This window comes from Solanum pennellii, chromosome 11 (assembly GCF_001406875.1).
Source record: "Solanum pennellii chromosome 11, SPENNV200".
Classification (NCBI taxonomy): Eukaryota; Viridiplantae; Streptophyta; class Magnoliopsida; order Solanales; family Solanaceae; genus Solanum; species Solanum pennellii.
The window spans coordinates 60,359,880-60,378,697 of NC_028647.1; the positions used below are offsets into that span (position 1 = coordinate 60,359,880).

General features: G+C 32.3%; 1 protein-coding gene across 1 annotated transcript; it reads left to right on the top strand.

Annotated features, from left to right (window-relative positions):
* The first annotated feature begins 4,587 nt into the window (after positions 1-4,587).
* Positions 4,588-14,637, top strand: LOC107002857. The gene is made up of 14 exons (XM_015201047.2): positions 4,588-4,893; positions 7,233-7,330; positions 8,412-8,494; positions 8,610-8,736; positions 9,765-9,828; positions 10,922-11,019; positions 11,103-11,187; positions 11,312-11,435; positions 11,896-11,997; positions 12,208-12,272; positions 12,468-12,549; positions 13,973-14,052; positions 14,131-14,215; positions 14,386-14,637. The coding sequence occupies exons 1-13, from the start codon at positions 4,667-4,669 to the stop codon at positions 14,186-14,188; spliced, it is 1,293 nt and encodes a 430-aa protein (XP_015056533.1). The 5' UTR covers positions 4,588-4,666; the 3' UTR covers positions 14,189-14,215; positions 14,386-14,637.
* The last annotated feature ends 4,181 nt before the right edge of the window (positions 14,638-18,818 follow it).

Genomic DNA, 18,818 nt, shown 5'->3' on the forward strand with positions numbered 1-18,818 from the left:
GATAATATTGTAATAGAATCTGGTGATGCTATTTTTCATGAAAATAAATTTTCTTTTGATACTAAAAATAGTGGGGGTCAAAGGATTGAACAAAATATTTTGTCACTACCTAGTTCTTCTACTTCAACTTTGAAAAATAAAGAAGTTGGTGATTTTGAGTTAAGAAGAAGTAAAAGAGCTAGAATAGAAAAAGATTTTGGTCCTGATTTTTATGTGTTTAATGTTGAAAATGACCCTCTAACTCTGAAAGAAGCATTATCTTCACATGATTCTATTTTTTGAAAAGAGGCTGTAAATGATGAAATGAAATCTCTAATTTCTAATAAAACTTGAAAGTTAGTTGATTTACCACCGGGTTGTAAAACAATTGGTTGCAAATGGGTCTTAAAGAAAAAGTTGAAACCGGATGGTTCTATTGATAAATACAAGGCTAGGCTAGTTGCAAAAGGTTTTAAACAACTAGAAGGCCTTGAATATTTTAATACTTTTTCTCCGATAACAAGAATTACATCCATTAGACTTTTAGTTGCTATGACTGCAATTTTTTATTTGCAAATTCATCAAATGGATGTAAAAACTACTTTTCTAAATGGAGACCTAAATGAAGAAATTTGCATGGACCAACCCGAGTGTTTTGTTGAAGCAGGCCAAGAAGGCAAAGTATGTAAACTTACTAAATCCCTATATGGCTTGAAACAAGAACCAAAGCAATGGCATGAAAAGTTTGATTCCTGTATGATTGAAAATGGTTTTAAAACAAATGAGTGTGATAAGTGCATATATCATAAGTCTTGGAATAATTCACATGTGATCATTTGCCTATATGTTGATGATTTGTTGATCTTTGGCTCTAACATGAATGTTATTGATGAAGCTAAAAATGTTCTTAGAAGCCATTTTGATATGAAAGATCTTGGTGAGGCAAATTTTATTCTTGGAATAAAAATAACAAGAACATGTGAGGGGATTTTCCTTGACCAGTCACATTATGTTGAGAAAATTTTGAAAAAATATAACTTTCATGATTGCAAGCATGTTGCTACTCCTTTTGATTCAAGTGTTCACTTATTTCCTGTTGAAAGTGAAAATGATGTAATAAATCAAAAGGAATATGCTAGTATAATCGGAAGTTTGAGATATGTGACTGATTGCACTAGGCCTGATATTGCATATGCAGTAGGAGTACTTGGCAGGTTTACAAGCAAGCCAGGCAATGAACATTGGCATGCTATACCAAGAGTTATGAGATATTTAATTGGAACGAAAAATTGTGGTTTGTTCTATAAAAAATATACTGCTGTACTTGAAGGCTTTTGTGATGCGGATTGGAACACTTTGTCAGGTGATTCCTGTTCTACCACTGGTTATGTCTTTACTTTAGGTGGTGGTGCTGTTTGTTGGAGATCAAAAAAGCAAACTATAATTGCTAACTCTACCATGGAGGCTGAACTAATTGCTTTAGCTTCAGCTAGTGAGGAAGCGAATTGGTTAAGAGATTTATTGTTTCAAATTCCTTATTTTGAAAAACCAATTCCTCCTATTTTAATTCATTGTGATAGCACCGCTGCAATTGGTAGAGTTCAAAACCGTTATTACAACGGTAAATCCAGACCTATAAGGAGGAAACACAATAATGTAAGATCGTATTTGACAAATGATACCATTAATGTTGATTATGTCAAATCTTGTGATAATCTTGTAGATCCTCTTACGAAGGCCTTAACAAAAGAAAAGGTCTGGAGCACATCGAGGGGGATGGGATTGAAGCCTACAAATCATTGAGTCATATATGAGGAAACCCAACCTGGGGACTAGAGATCCTATAACCAGGTTCAAAGGGAAAAACTAATCATATGATGACTTGTTGTGAAAAATGCACTATTTTTCCCCTCCCTATGATGTGAGTGCATTATTTCCTGTAATTTGTGAAGGTTGAGTTGATAAAACTCTTAATGAAGATCTGTAGCCCGTATGGGTGGAGTGTTAATCTTACAGGAGCACTCTCGACAGATTTCACCTATGTGATGTGTAGAAGTAGGTCGCTTCCTATGAGAATGGGGCTTATTCTCAAATGCACTCATGAAAACGGGATAGCACATGGCCATAACGTGCTGGTTGTTAAAGCTCATGTCAACACCTTGATTATTATGTGTGAGCAGTGATATTTTATTTCCCTTAAGCAGTCATAGTTCAAGTCTGAGACCACTACGACTCTGGAGTAAAAGTTACTGTTTCACTAAGTGGAGGTTCGATGCAGAGCACACCTTCATTATGCATAGTAGTCTTCCTTCAACTGATATACTCTCTAATCTAAATATTAAAATGAGTGGGGAATGGTTAAGTTACTAGCATTTTAATATTAATATTTAACATATTAAATTGCTTTATTTTGGAGTTATAAGAATGACCATTGGTAGGCATTTGTGTTTTAAACTACCAATTTAATCATGTTATTCATCTTTGACTTGGTCTCCATGTAATGCCATTACTTTTGGCTTTATTGGTTGAATTCATTGTGAGATAAAAACATTCCAATAAACATTGGAATGGATAACTTCTACATCATCCATTACCATTGGTTGTCCATCACTTTATTTCATTCTTAATTCCTCCATTACTCTTTGTAACCTATATAACTCCTATTGTAACCTATGAAACTCCTAAGGCCATTATCTTCACTATTTACTACCTCCATTATCTTCCTATTCATTGCTAGAAAGGCTTCTTGTAGTATAAATAGTGGTGGTCTTCATTTGGTTTGGGATACACACAAATACAAGAGAAAACAAAGAGTTAAAGAGTTAGTCTAAAAGAGAGTTCTTATTAGTTGAAGGGAGGTGTTTTTTTTTTGTGGAGCTTTGGACTCAACTCTTGTCCAGAGTTGTTGAGTTATACTTGTGAAGGTTGTTGTATCCTGGAGGGGACAAGTCAAAGAGGACTACTGCTGAACCTGTGAAAATATTTGCTGCAGTGGGCTTGAATCTCCTTAAAGAGAGCGAGATATCCGCGCCTCAGCTTGAAGAGATTAATTTCTTCATTTTATTTTCAATTGTAATCTTGCAATTTTATTATCTTGTAAGTTTTTCACTAACATATACTTTATACCTCACACTAAACGAATATTTATTTTTATCTTAGTTTTACTAATATCATAAGACTTTTCTTTGTTACAGTTTATTTTGATCTAACAATTAGATTTTCTTACATCTTTATTATTTTAACAAGATAATAATATTGATAAGGTAAGAATATTTATGATTTTGTATGAATTTTAAAAATTAATTAATTAAATCATGCTAAAAAATTAGTATTGTCAAATTTAGATAATCAACTAAGCTTATATATAAATATTCCATTATATCAAGGTGTTACGTGTTAACATTCTACTGTATAAACTTTATAATGTTATCTTATAATAAGTTAAATTTTGAAATTACCAATATTCAGTATTTACGGTTACATTTATTATCTAACCGCAACCACGGGTATGTAAACCAATTATCTTTAAATGAATATATTTCTATAGTTCTTTTTGTCAAATAAAAGAAACTCAATATGAGTGAAATGTTCATAATGTCATTAACTATTTGTCAAATAAAAAAATGTTATTTTTATTGAATTGAATAGAAAGAAAGTGAGTCACATAAATTGAAACACATGGAGTAATAATATTGTGTGCAATTAATAATTCCTTTTTTTATATATATTGAAAATGTTGAAGAAGAAGGAAGTTGACGATTGGAATATGTCAAAGGAACAGGTCCAATACAGCTGACTGATGTGTCTGCAACAAGTGTTGATGAAGAAGGAGGTTAAGGATTGGAACATGTCGAGGGAACGAGTCAAACGAAGCTGACGGACGAGTTTACATCACTGTTGTAGAATTAGAGTAGCACTAGGATTAGACTACCTACTTGCTGCAGACACGTCAGTTTGCTGCGTTGGACCTGTTCCAATCGTCAACTTCCTTCTTCTTCAACAAAAACAGCCTTAAACTCTGTACAAATTATTAGTTTCTCAACCATGAATTATTTACTAAGTAAACTTAAATACACCTGCGATCTTATAATATGAGTGAAATACACCCTAAATTCTTGTCAAATTTAGGAATATTTTCACACTCTTCTCAACTTTTTATTAAAAGTCGCATGCTCTTACTAGAGTTTGATATCACTCGCGATGTCAAATTGCATAGTTAAGTAGATGAGTATTTTTAAGACAATAAAAAGGACAAATATCCCTGAATTATTATAAATTATATGCAAATACCCTCCATCATACTTTTAGAACATTTGGTGCCCCTGCCGTCCAAAAAGTAGATCATATATATCATTTATATTAGCAGAGATACACGTATTATAACATTATCTATCGATTAATATTTTTATTAAATATTGAATCGACTGATAAAATTGCATCACCTATCATTAGAGTAAATGATATAATTTTTTAATAAAAGAACATGAATATCACAAAAGTATTGACACGAAGTATTTACCTATCATTTACCGTAGTTCAAAGGCACATATTTGTGTTTTTGTTGGGGGACCCACACAAGTATTGCATTTCTGGCAGTTGTTTCCCCACACATTTGTAATCAAGAAGATGATAAACTGTTAAACTGAAAGACAAAAAGGGGGAAAAAGAGTGGAGAAATTTTGAAAAGATGGCTAGTCTGGGCATGTACTCCTGGACTACAGGAATCAAGAAAAGGGTATTTGTAAGAGTTGCTAATTTAGCAAAAGAGAATGAAAAGAGAGTGGATGTAGCAGAGAAAGTGAAAAATTCAAAAGTAGTAATACTTGGTGGAACTGGAAGAGTTGGTGGTTCTACTGCTATTGCTCTTTCTAAGCTTTGTCCTGACCTTAACATTGTTATTGCTGGTCGAAATAGGTAATAAACCCTTGTTCAGTTTTTGGGTAACTCAGAATTTCATTATTGGGATTTTGTTTGTTCTCTGTCAAATTTGGATGAAGATAAGAGTTTTTTTCATCTCTCTATGTCCTGCAATTTTGGGTACTTTCTGTTTTGTCATTTTCGTGTAGTTTGATTGTAGTATTATTTTGTTGTAGTGCTGGTTTGCTACTATGTAGGTGTTTTTGGTTACTATCTGTTGTCTCGTTGTACTTTCATTACGACCTTTTCTAGACTATTTTTGCATTGAGCCGAGGGTCTATTGGAAACAGTGTCTCTACCTTGCCTACTGAGGTGAGGTAGAGGTAAGGTTTGTGTCAGAGGTGGGCTCATACTTGTAGATGGGGTTCACGTGCACCCATTAACTTCAAAAAAGATCATGTACATATATTAATATTTATCTTCAGAAACTATAATACGACTAACATTGCACCCAAAAAAGCATATGAGTGCCCTTGTGAGCTTGGTACAAGCTAGAGGAACCATCCCTAATACCAGGGTTCGAATATAGCTAAAGCCTTTTTTCACAACTCTACCCTTCTCAGACTCCACCGTGTGTGGGGTTTGAATCTAGTTAAAACCTTTTTCCACCACTCTACCCTTTTCAGACCCCATTTTGTGTGGGACTACACTGGGTATGTTGTTGTTCTGTTTGGTCATTTTCAAATAGAAAATGTTGGGAGTGTAAGATATCTTTTGAAACAGATACGTGTTTATTAGCAAATTGGATATTGTTATAATGAAAATTTTGAGTACTAAAGATTAATAATGACGTCCAAGTGGTAGGTGAAACGTGTAATATGACACAAGGATATGAGGGCCTTTTTCACCTAATGAGTGTAAATCAGCTGAAAATGAGTTTTTGTTCACAAGCTTGATTTTCATATTTTGGCATTTGAAAATATGAAAGATGTGAAACGAAAGCTTATTAAAAGAAGAAATGTTATCAATTGGTTGAGTTTCACAGACTGCTTGTTATCACCAGAATTATTTATTTGTAAAGAGTTGGCTACTTGGTAGAGACAGACATGATAAAACTTAAAATTGCTTAGTTTCAACATCTAAAAGTGTCTAGTTTTAATTAACCCAGACTAACATAAGTTTCTCTTCCACAACATTTAAAAAGCATGAGTTGAACTCCATACATAATATAGCCATTCTTATAAAGTTAGCAGACCTCATTAAAATATGATGACGGATTTGATGTTCGTTGTCTTCTAATCCTTGCTGACTATTTATCTGATTTGATGCTTGTTGTCATGTCTTTTACTTGGATTTGTTGCACTTGAGCCGAGGGTCTTTCGGAAACAGCCTCTCTACCTCCACGGGGTAGTGGTAAGGTCTGCATACACTCTACCCCCACCCCGTACCTCACTTGTGGGATATTACTGGGTATCTTGTTGTTGTTGGTTTGTTGTCATGAAGTTAGATAAACACTTCCGACAAAAGATAAATTATAATGAAAGTAATGCAAATGGAGAAGAGGAGCAAGTAAAAAGGATGTCAAAATAGTTTTTAACTAGATTATTGAAGGCTTTCTTGACCAACCACTGCAAAGGCTCAAAGCCAGAAGGGTTCATTATGTTAAAGAAATTTGATGTTAGACTGTTAATCAATTTCGGTAGTTTCATGTAAAACTGTGGGGAATCTTTGAAGGACTATCAAAGGTTAATCTCGCGTAGGACTCTTTTTGTTGATGAAAAAGTAACTGGCGAATTATCACTGATTTGGGTATGATATGGTGCTAATAATTGTATGAGTATGGCAAATTGATACACAAAAATGAAGGTATAAAGAGGAAAATGAACCCCCATTGAGAGGTTGACTTCATGAATCCAAAGAGTTTTATGCACAAATTCAGTTGTATAACATGGCCTATGTTGCTTACTCTTTGAAAATGTCGACGGGTGCTCGTCGGATCCTCCAAAAATAGTGTATTTTTGAAGGATTCAACACTGGTGCGGCAACATTTTTGGAGAGTCCAAGCAACTTAGAACATGGCCACATCCAAATATCATGGTATAACGTGGCCACATCCAAACAATTAATTAATCCATTGAGAGATAAGTTGTAGAATAATTATTTGATTGTCTCGAGTGCTATGACGTTCCCACTAAAGTCAAGAACTTTCCCACCCAAGGCATATTAGCCAATTTTGTCTGTGTGTTTCATTCGAACTCACAGTTAAATAGATCTCTTGGTTCATCTCATTTTCTATATGACTTTCTAGGTTTTTGACATTTCGTTTTAAATTTATTGTGTAACTTTGAACTTCTTAAATAAAGAAAAACTATTGTGTATCATATTATCTATTACAGGGAGAAAGGGGCTGCCATGGTGTCAAAACTAGGAAAGAATGCTGAATTCGCTGAAGTAAATATAGACGACAGAGAAGCATTAGAAGCCAATTTGACAGGTCTACCAGATCCTTCCTCTTTTCATACTTTGAACTTACGAAGCACTTTATCAAATGCAGCTGTCTATTGCAAGTTATAGTATTGATGAGTATGGATTATCAATTACCAACATTATCCTGTAATGTATGTGTTATTTTTTATATCAGTTTTCCCAAATTGGAATAAACTATATTTTAGTCATTGATCCTTTCTCTCTGCACTTAATCCTATTCCTGCTGCCACTTAGCAGGAATCAGTAAAACTGATATCCTTTGCATTAAACTGTTTATTTGTACTATTAGTTAAGGACTCTGTGCTGTACGACTCTAGACAAAGTGGCATAATTTCACTTTGTACTCTTTTAAAAGTTAAACTAGCATAAATGCAGTTACTGTATTGTTTTAGCAGGAAGAAAAATTTCCTGTTTGATGAACATGTTAGAAAATATGATTGTTATACATGAGTACTGCACTTACTTTTGGATACTTGTTAGTAAATTAAGACAAGTTGACATACTACAGCTTCCCGGGTGATCAGCTTAGACATGGAAAGCAGTTAATGTGTTGCATAATGGACACTGGGTTAAAGAAAAAGGTTTATCATTTCCTTTTCACGCTGTTAACATATAAAGCGAAATTGCAGCCTAACAGTAACATCCGTTGCTAATTCGCTATTGCTTTACCTAGATCTGATTCTCACCAACTCCCTTTAACCGAGGGAAAATAAAAAGCAACACAAAGACAAGTGAACAATAAAACAGAACTGTAGTCATTTTTCCATTGTCTGTTATATGGTTAATATTTTCACTATTATGACTATAGCTGTTTTTCATACTTCGAGAAGGTAGAACAGGATATTCTCATGCACAAGTGATTCTATTGTTTTTTTGCATGTTATTGTTTATGATGCATGCCACTTCTCTTCCTACTTACGAAATATTACATTATGTCTTCATAGTCCAAATATTGGCTGAAATGCTGGGAATCTAATAATTTATTAAAAAAAAGGAACTTCATTCATACTAGAATCTAGATGTACAGACATTACACTTCTGCTAATAGTCCAGCTATATTTATTCAACTGTCTCTAACAATTTTGCAGATGCGGACATTGTGGTTCATGCTGCTGGTCCATTCCAACAGTCAGAAAACTGTAAAGTACTAGAAGCTGCCATTGGGACCAAGGTGAGAGAAAGGTAATCAGCCAGCATAACTTCCAAGTTTAACTTTCTTAAAAGAATGACTACAGAAATAAGAAACTCTTTCTCTCATTGAAACGTTTAAGTCTATCATCCAACAGACAGCCTATCTTGATATTTGTGATGACACAAGCTATGCAACACGAGCAAAGTCCTATATGAATAAAGCACTGGAAGCCAATATTCCTGCCATAACTACTGGTGGAATCTACCCAGGAGTGAGCAACGGTACTATAATACTTATGTTATAATTATTTGTTCATTTAACAAAGGAAATTTCTGCTTAAGTTCTGCCTTTTTTCATCTTTGATATTTTTCATCAAAGCTTTACTGTTACGTATACTGTAATTAGAGCGTGGGTGACACTCAAAGGTTTTAGCTCACTTTTTCATTGAAGAAATTCTAGCTTTAGTTATTCTTATAAAGAGCTAGATTTTGTTCCTTTTTTATCTACTTTACTATTTATAAGTAGAAAAATGGTAGCTTCTTCATATAGTTCTAGTGTAAAGTCGATTAAATTGGATTTGAACCCAAATGATATTGATCTCTCAAATGGAGTTCAAATATCTAGAAGTGGTTCGAATAACTTTTAAGCTAGAATATGAAGAAGAAGTTGGTCGGCTTCAAAGCTCCTCAACCTGGCTTTATTTTAGATGCATATGTTATGATGTATACACATATCTAGATTGCGTGGACTACTCAGTGATTTTATGATGTATACACATATCTAAATTGTGTGGACTACTCGGTGATTTTTCGATGTGATTAAGAACCTGAAACGATACATATGTGGAATTTTAAAATTTTCTTATGTTTGAGCAAAGTTCAATCATTTGAGTTGTTGTGACTCTAGGTCTAGGATCAAGCATAAAATTAGAGTTTGAATAGCTCGAGCTTGAGTTCTTATACTTGGTAACCAGAATTGAGTCGAGCCAACAGCCTTGGGTTTTGGCTCTGTTAGATCCATTGCAGCCGTAGAGGAGGTAATTTCCTCTTGGAGTTGCGAAACAAGAAGATTTATCATATATTCTATTCCTTAATTAGCATTGACTTGAGCAAGAAATACTTCTATCTCATGGTCATTATTTTGTTGATTAATTAATCAGATACTCTACCTGATTGCTTTCATTTGACAAACTGACACTATTGTAGCTTCAATTGGTTGCTGCATTGCATTTACAACCCCTTCGTTAAGATTGTAAATTTTACTACTCTATCAAGTGAACTCAAACATTGTTTTTCTACTAATATGACAGTGATGGCAGCAGAGCTTGTTCGCACTGCAAAACTTGAAAGCGAGGGTGAACTAGAGAGGCTTAGGTGACAGTTTCCCTCTTTGTTTGTGGCCTTGTTAATTCATTTTGCGACATTGTCAGGGTTTGGTCAAATATTTGAATGAACATTAAATCATTCAAAAAGACTACCTTAATAATTCTTTCAAGAGTTTATGTTTTGTGCATTGACTATGTTAAGAACTTTAACACTATTAGGTTAAGTTGCCTACAACAAGTAATTCTCGATATCAAGCCCTTTCATGGTAACCTGAAAATAAACTAATAAGCTCCCGTAACTGATTAATTTGCACTTATGTAATAAAATTTGTTTATAATGTCAGTTTATATAACTAAAATATCTTTTTCCCATAAAGAGTTACTTTAGATGACACTCTCTCTGTAAGAGTTTGTCAGGAGATCATTCATTACTGGAACACTTCTTCATGTGCTGACTTTTCCTTTCTAGGGTAATCGAAGTATTAAGAAAATGGATATTAGATCTAAATCAACCTTATATGCTAGCTCAAGTGGTGAGGATTACGTAAGATCATATAAGGAGACTAAATTTGATACACTTAATCGCGTGAAGTTCTACAGTTTAAGTGCTACGAAAATACTCAATCTTTTTGTTCCTGATACCTATATGGTTGAAGCAACCTCACCTATTGTCTTGAAAGATGATCATGTAGCCTGGACTTTTCTTTGCATTGTAGAGAGTGTTCGGTATTCCAATTTTACTGTTGCTCAAAATTTTTGGAAAACAAGTTCATTAAAAATGAAGAAAATGACTTGCCTAATGGTAGTAAGAAAATAAGTTACACAATGGCATTCCACATTGATTATGTTCGCCCCACCCTCCAACTCGCTTCATCTTCATCCAGCCCTTTAGTCCCCATTCCCACCACGTCCCAACCCCACCTTCTGTAGTATATGTCTAAGATTATATACAAATGCTTTTAGGATAATATTTTTTGTTTATGTACCGAACACATGAAACTAGTAAGAAACCACTTATTTTCCGGAACAAACATTTTCCTTCCTACCAAACACATAAAAATAGTAATGTCAATACGTTTTCCTTATCGTCTTTTTCCTGATATATCTTTTACAATTCTAACATGTTTAGATATTTATTTCAGATTCTACTACTACACTGCTGGCACTGGTGGTGCTGGACCTACTATTTTAGCTACTAGTTTTTTGCTTCTTGGAGAGGATGTAATTGCATATAATAAAGGTCAGCTTTTTAGCTGGACTGGATTTTCCCCCATCCTGACCCTCTTATTGTGATCTCATTACTGAATTGAAACTATGTACCAGGAGAGAAAACTAAATTGACTCCTTATAGTGGGATGCTTAGTATTGACTTTGGAATGGGGATCGGCAAGAAGGATGTTTACCTCCTGTGAGTACTTGGAACAGTAAATTTGTTTTGAAGGATCTAGCCTTGAGCCCTATTTTCCTTTTATAATATGTGTGATCCTTTCATCCCTTGAGTTCTAATCTTTTGAAAATCTCATAATTTTCAGAAATCTTCCAGAGGTGAAAAGTGTGCATGAGGTCCTTGGTGTACCAACCGTTAGTGCTCGGTTTGGAACAGATCCATTCTTCTGGAACTGGGGAATGATTGCTATGAGAAATTTACTTCCTCAAGTTGGTTTCTCAACTTGATACTTAGATGCTTAAATCCCATATGGTGTGGAATCCTCTTTGTATATTTTTAAAAATATCATAATAAAACTTCACCTATGTCACTTCAACAAACTATATCTGGTCCCAAATCCGAATAAAGTCGGTCTACTTACGGATAGTGTAAAATAGTCTCCATGATAATTAGTCCTCTTAATACCAACTTGTAAGAGCAGAATGGATACAAAAAATCTATGTAGCTCTTAAACGATTTTCATTTTCTTTTGTCCAGTGTGCGCATAGATATTGTGAGAGAACAAAATAGGCTTGGAAAATTCATTTTCATTTCCATTTTGTATTTTGATCTTGATGCATCAAATAATCAGCTATAGTTTGTTGAAGTCATGAGGATCCCACATTCCAACTTTCAAAAGAATGTCACACACTCAATAGGCATCATAATCTTATACTAAAACTTCTGCAGGAATTTCTGAGGGATAGAAGCAAAGTACAACGGCTGGTTCAACTATTCGATCCAGTTGTTCGAGCCGTTGACGGAACAGCTGGAGAGGCAGTATCGATGCGAGTGAGATATCTTCTAATTTTCTTCAATTTAATTAGTTTTATTTGTTGAATTGTGTAACTACCTCATCTAAAAGCTTAAGCTATAAGAGAATGTACACTTGTATTTATTTCACTATATATTTGATACGATTTGAGATTATCTCCGCTGAGAAAGCCTAAAATTCTGAAATAGAGTGACCTCAAAAAATTGTTTTGATCTTTTCTGAAACAGGTAGATTTAGAATGCTCAGATGGACACAACAGAATTGGCATATTTAGTCATAAAAGACTTTCTAAGTAAGTTGGTTGACTTTTTCAGCTCCAGTCAATGTAAAATCTCTTAATTTCTCTTCATTTGTTGATTCTAAGTTTTTTGTCAAGTTACACATTTGTTGAATGTTAGTTCCCTCATCACTTTCTTGGGAAAATCTAAGCAAAAAGTTAATGCAAGTCTCTTCACATAAGGTCGTAAGCTATTTGTTTGTTTTTCAGATCAGTGGGAATTTCAACAGCTGCATTTGTCCTTGCTATGCTTGAGGGAAGCACAAAACCCGGTGTCTGGTTTCCTGAAGAGGTATGTAGTGACGAACCAACGGCCAACATACCTGTGGATTATTATTACTGTCAACTTCACAATCAAGATAAATGACATGTGGCCTAACTTAACCTAAAAAACTAGGCCATATAATAAGACAACCCCCTGTACCTTCAAACAATGTGAGACACATAACGTACCCCCACACCCCAGGACTGGTCATCGGGTGTGTGGACAATATAACATGGGGACCCAATATATATATTGAGAAAAATGGACTTTGGGCTAACCTAATCTCAAAATATGTTCAAGAGGCTATGTTGTCCAGACTCTTCAAAAATGTCGAGGTGTGTGTGTCGGATTCGCCAAAAGTAGTGTACTTCTGGAGAATCTGACACGGGTATGACATTAAAAGTAAAGAGTCCGCGCAACTTAGTCATGCGGTGAAGATTACTCAAGAATACGGATGCATCCAAAACATAAATTATGAGTTCAATATATGTATAAATATTAAATTTTAATTCTAGTTAATAGCGCTTGAGAGGGAATCTTAGTAGCTCAATTAGTTGGTTACCTAAATTTTCACCTTCCTCGTCTTGTAATCTCCTCCCCATTTCCCTTCCGCTACCCCCTATTTGTTTTTTAAAAGAGAAGTACTTGACTCTCAAAGTCATGTTCGGTAGCAATATCAAACCAAATACGACTAGTAGTGGGGTCTTGAGGTGTCCTAGAGTCTCGATTCCATAGAATCTAAATCTTGATTTGCCTCTGTCCAAAACCAAGTAAGGAGACAATAACACATACCTTCAACCTTATGTGGGACACCTAACCCAAAAAAACAACTTTTGTTCTTACGTTTTTTTGGGGAAAATGATACAAAATGTCCATTGAATCAAAATTTCTGACCTAAAATATCCTAATTATCATTTTATTACTACAAATGGCCATTCATCCTTTATTCTTTCAAGTGAAGTGCATATGTTGTCTTCTTTAGAACTTTGTCAATTTTTCTTTCTTCCTTCCTTGTGTTTCCTCTTTGCCGAAGGCTATTCGAACAGCTATGTTTCTCAACTATTACTACCAAAATTGACAGAAATAAATATGCACTTGACTAAAGAAATAATTTAATTTGACCTGCCGTAAACATAAATAATTCCGAGTGAATAATATATCAAAAGACTCGAAACATTGAGGGTATATCATATCTAAAATTTGGGACTGTTTGAGAGGAGATTGGGATTGGTCAGGATTGAAAAAAAAAATCAGTCTGCAATGTATAATATTGTATAAACATTTTATATGACATCTGTGATACGTAGTTATACATCATATATACACTATCTTAGAATATCGATACATTACATATACATACAACCAGTTTCATTGAAATATTTTTGTTGCCTATTCAGTTATGTAAGAATCCCTTTTTTTATGTAAACATTTTTTTGGGCTTCCCTTGCAGCCCGAAGGAATTGCAGTTGAAGCAAGGGAAGTTCTTCTCCAAAGAGCTTCCGAGGGAACGATAAACTTCATACTAAACAAGTATGTATTTGTTATCATTTTCTCCTCCAATATGTTAACTTTATAAACTTCAACTAAATACGTCTTTCTTCTTCGTAGGGCTCCATGGATGGTAGAAACAAATCCAAAAGAGCTCGGTTTTGGGATATATTCATAAATTCAATATAGAGATTTGACTGATCAAGTGAGTGTGCCTAGGTTTTATGATGGTTCATAATATGCACCTTTTGCATCTCATAAGTATAAACCCCTCAGTATTTATTCGTTAGATATCTTTCAAGTGACTTGATTGTGTAAACGTATTTTACAAAGTTCGTTCATAGAACTTAAGCTCGTTTCCTTTTTCCTTTTCAGGCGTCGAGTGTGGAGCCAAAATGCACCCTCACCTTCTCTATATATTGGTGCAGTCTTTAAGATTTGAATGCCTACAGCTTGTTAGTTGTCTAAGTTTTATAATTCTTTGCCCTTCCATTTGAATAGACTTATAACTAAAGATGTTGTCAAGTTTGTCAATAGCAGAGTGAGTTCAGGATATTTGGTCTGAAATATTTACAACAATATAAATATATATACACTTTTCTGAACAATAAACTTTAATGATACCAATACAGTATGTTAAGCGGAAATTATCCGCCTTAATGATATCAAATACAATTTATGATACTGATTTAGTATCAATTAAGCGAAAATTATCAGTCTTTAATGAATGGAGGTATGAGCTGTAATTGTTTATGAGAGAATGGGTATTTCAGAAATTACTTTGAGTTTCGGTACGAACTTGTAATTATTTGAAATTTTCTAGTTTATATAAGTGAGAAATGATATATTCCTCGAAAAAAACATTTAAAGACGCTTTTCTGTCACTCTTTCGCCCGAGTATGAAAAAACACAAGTGCATGCTTCGATTACAAGATTGAGAAAATAAGTTGATGAATGATAAACATTAAACTAACAAATATATATTTTCCCTAAGATTCAAATAATAAAAAGAAAAATTCTTGTAGAAATCACAAATATTAAGAACATTCCAACAAAAATTAAAAGATTTAGCAATATCACAAATATCAAGTGTACTTCATTTTGATTAATTCTATTTACTACATTTTTAAATAGTAATCTTTGTTCTTTAATATATTGGCTTCTCAATTCATGATCTTTAATCAAATAATCAAACATTAATTTATGTGAAAAAAATCTAAAATGTTTGATTTTTTTTATTTATGACTCATTCTACTTTGGTGTTTCTAGGAACTTCGTGATGTGAATGATTTTACAAAATCAACGTTCATGTTTATGACAATATCTGAAATGTGTGACACGATAAACAGAGGCATGAAAATTCACATCAATACACTTAAAAATATTTAAACATACTTATTGGAAGAATTTGAAAATTTTTCTCTCATCTCACTACTTTTATTGCTTTCATTTTACTATTTGTGTCATATTTTTATTTTAATTTTACAATACGCTGTGGTACTAAATTTTTATTTTTGCAAGTATTTTTCAAAGTTGAGTTCCATATATTATTTGTTAAAGTGGTGTAACAAAAATTAGTCCAATTGTTGTGCATTCAACCGTGAAAAGGTGAGGTACTAATGCATTTTGTCCTATTAATATTGCCACTTCATAACCCTAATTTATTCTTAAGGACATTTTATAGGGAAAAGGGTCTGATATATCCCTCAACTTTGTCATTTAGAGCTGATATACCCCTTGTTATGAAAGTGGCTCATATATACCCCTACTTGTAAACTGGCTCACATATACCTTTTTCCTCTAACGGAAATGAAAAAAAATAATAATTTCAATCTAAATTTTTATTATTTTTTTCTAAAAAATATAATCTCATATGAGTAAATTTAATCCTCGTCAAACATATTATTTTTTTTTGACTTTTTTTTATTTCAATGACTAATTTATAATTATTATTTTGATAATCAAATTTATTTATGTTTCACTAATATTCTTGTAAAACTTATTGTAGATGACCAAATTTTTTCTTCGAATACGAAATTAAATTACAATACACACAAAAAAAATAGTTTAATTTTTTATTCTTTAAACTAAGGAATGAAAGAAAAAAACAAAATAAGAATAAGAAATTCAAATAATTATAATAAAAGAAGTCAAAAAATAATTTATGTATGAAAAAAATAAAATATACCTTGAACTTTGATAGAAGAATCATATATACCCCTAAATAATTTTTTTAAAAAAATTAGAAGTAATAAATATATATTTAAAACTAATTTTTTAACTTCCGTTAAATGAAGGGTATATGTGAGCCATTTTGTAACGGCAGGGGTATATGTGAGCAGTTTGTGTAACGGTAAGGGCATATATGAGCCACTTTTATAACAAGGGGTATATCAGCTCCAAATGACAAAATTGAGGGGTATATCAGACCCTTTTCCCCATTTTATATTGATGAGGTATTTAATTACATTATTGACTCTTTTTGTTCCTATAAAATTTAATGTAAGTCGTAATACGTCACAATGATGATATAGTAATAATAATTAAGGTAAAATAATAATATCTTTGACGAAATCATATCGCTCTATTGATATCGTCTATTATATATGTAGTGTGAATATGACAATAGTGCATAGTAGGTTTGAAAGAAACTAAAGTGGCTAAATGTATCATATGGGTGTAGAAGGACAAAATAATTATAGTCATCTTTGTGATAATTATTAACAGAAGAAAAGTATGAATTTTCAAAATGGTCCTTCAAAAGGAAGACAAATTTTATCATTAATTTGGCATGAAAGGTATTCGACACGTGGTTATGGTGTAACCTAATTTAATAAGTTTTATAAATCCTCTATCAAAATAAAGAAATAAAAAGTGATGGTGAACTTGACCTTTTAAAGTGATATTGAGGTATGCTATACAAATATGATAAATATCGAGGAAAGACAATATGATTCTATTAAAAAATTATGATGCACATACATGTGATCGCAATCTATTCCTTAAATAGAATGAGACTCGTGAAGCATAGTAAATATTCATTCATTTTTGGAAATAAATATGTTAATTTGCGGTAAAAGTTATGAATAAAGAGCGTATTTATTTATGTATGTTTAGATAAATGTTACAAATTCACCTCTATGGGTGATTTGAGATTAAAAAAATATTTTGACATAAGCGATAATTGATCGTGTAATTTTTAGTATGTCATAAATATTGTAGTATATTTTATTAGTAACAATTGAAAGTGCAGAAAGAAATAATTTTTATCTATAAAAATTGTAGTCATAAAAATGAACATTATTGTGTGATTATGAAAACTTGTCATTGATTGTGTGCCTGTGGTATAACAAGAGGAAAACAAGAAGCAATTGTTGCATGTAATGATTTTGACCCTAAAACCGCAATAATTTTCTTCCAGAAAGAAATGCATATCACCGTACAAATAATGTTATGAAATATGTGATAGTATATAATTTTAATCGAAAGCTCCTGAAAAGCTAATGTGTTACTATGCCGATGAATGAAAATGCATTACATTTAATAAATCTCAAAAAAAAAAATTGTTATGCTTCAACAATAATCAAAAATGAATTATATTTGAAGAGATTTAATATCTTAATACTACTATAGTTGAGTTCGATAATAAATATTTACATAAAAAATTTATCTTTTCTTTTCATGTTTGTAGTACAAAAAGATACACATGGTGATGAAATCAAATTTATCTTTCTTTTTTTTCATGTTTGTAGTACAAAAAGATACACATGGTGATGAAATCGAACCATAGTAAATAAATACATTATTAGGTAAAAATGTAGATATAGTTATTTTATGTTAAGTGATAAAACAAAATTAAGAAGAAAAAAAGAACTATTTCCTACTTATTTGGTAGTTAAAATGAATTTAAAAGAAAAGAATATAGTTCTCAAAGGTAATGTTTTCTATTGAAAAATAGAGTTTTTGGCTAACTTATCCATGGAGTATGATCGAGATCTAAAATACATCCCTATGTTATATAAGTGAACAAAAAACATTCGTGAACTATTCTAAAAGTTGAAAGATTCATCCTGTTGTCTATTTTTTTTTTTAAGAAACTCACACCCAAAAAAAATGTGTCAAATTGAATGATATATGTACACATGGTTAAGCTAATCAAGTTAGGTGAATTTTTTTAATTTTTCAAAATTGAGGATTTAAATTATATTCAAACAAAATAAATTCAAATTCTAAATATTCTTTGAAAAAAAACAAGTACTACTCCAACAACAAAATTTCAAATAAAGTAATTATTTTTTTATTTTAATAACTAAACACCTACGTGATTTCACTAAAGAAAATCTCTAAATAGTTGGATGTAATATATTTGAAATGATTTTTTTACATTATCTTTCTAACCTTCGGAACGTACTCTATGAATATTTCAAAACTTATGTATTGGTGCAAGTCAACTTACTTGATCATGCAAAAAAACGTACTCTATAAACTAACAACACACGAAATTTAAATTCAAGATTCATTTCCTATCCATATTCTTATTCTTTTTAGGTAACTTTGATCTTTTCGTCGTGGTCAAGACGTGATCAAATTAAAAAGAAAATATTTTTTTTATTGTTTCAATCAGTTTCTTAATAAAAATAGGCTAAAGGATGATTTCTATTATTTTTTAGATAATATAAGGATGTTTTTTACTCAGTTAGATAATATAAGGATGTACATCAGATTTGAGTCATAGTTAAAAGATGATTTTAGTCAATAACTCAAAAATAATACAATTAAAAAGAAGAAAAAAAAGTAGTAATGTGGTA

Bases quoted from the DNA above. Each gene is read 5' to 3' on its own strand.
- LOC107002857 (XM_015201047.2), top strand. From the start codon at position 4,667: ATGGCTAGTCTGGGCATGTACTCCTGGACTACAGGAATCAAGAAAAGG. The intron at 8,737-9,764 runs GTACTATAATAC...CTAATATGACAG, and splicing joins CTACCCAGGAGTGAGCAACG to TGATGGCAGCAGAGCTTGTT. The intron at 12,273-12,467 runs GTAAGTTGGTTG...TTTGTTTTTCAG, and splicing joins AGTCATAAAAGACTTTCTAA to ATCAGTGGGAATTTCAACAG.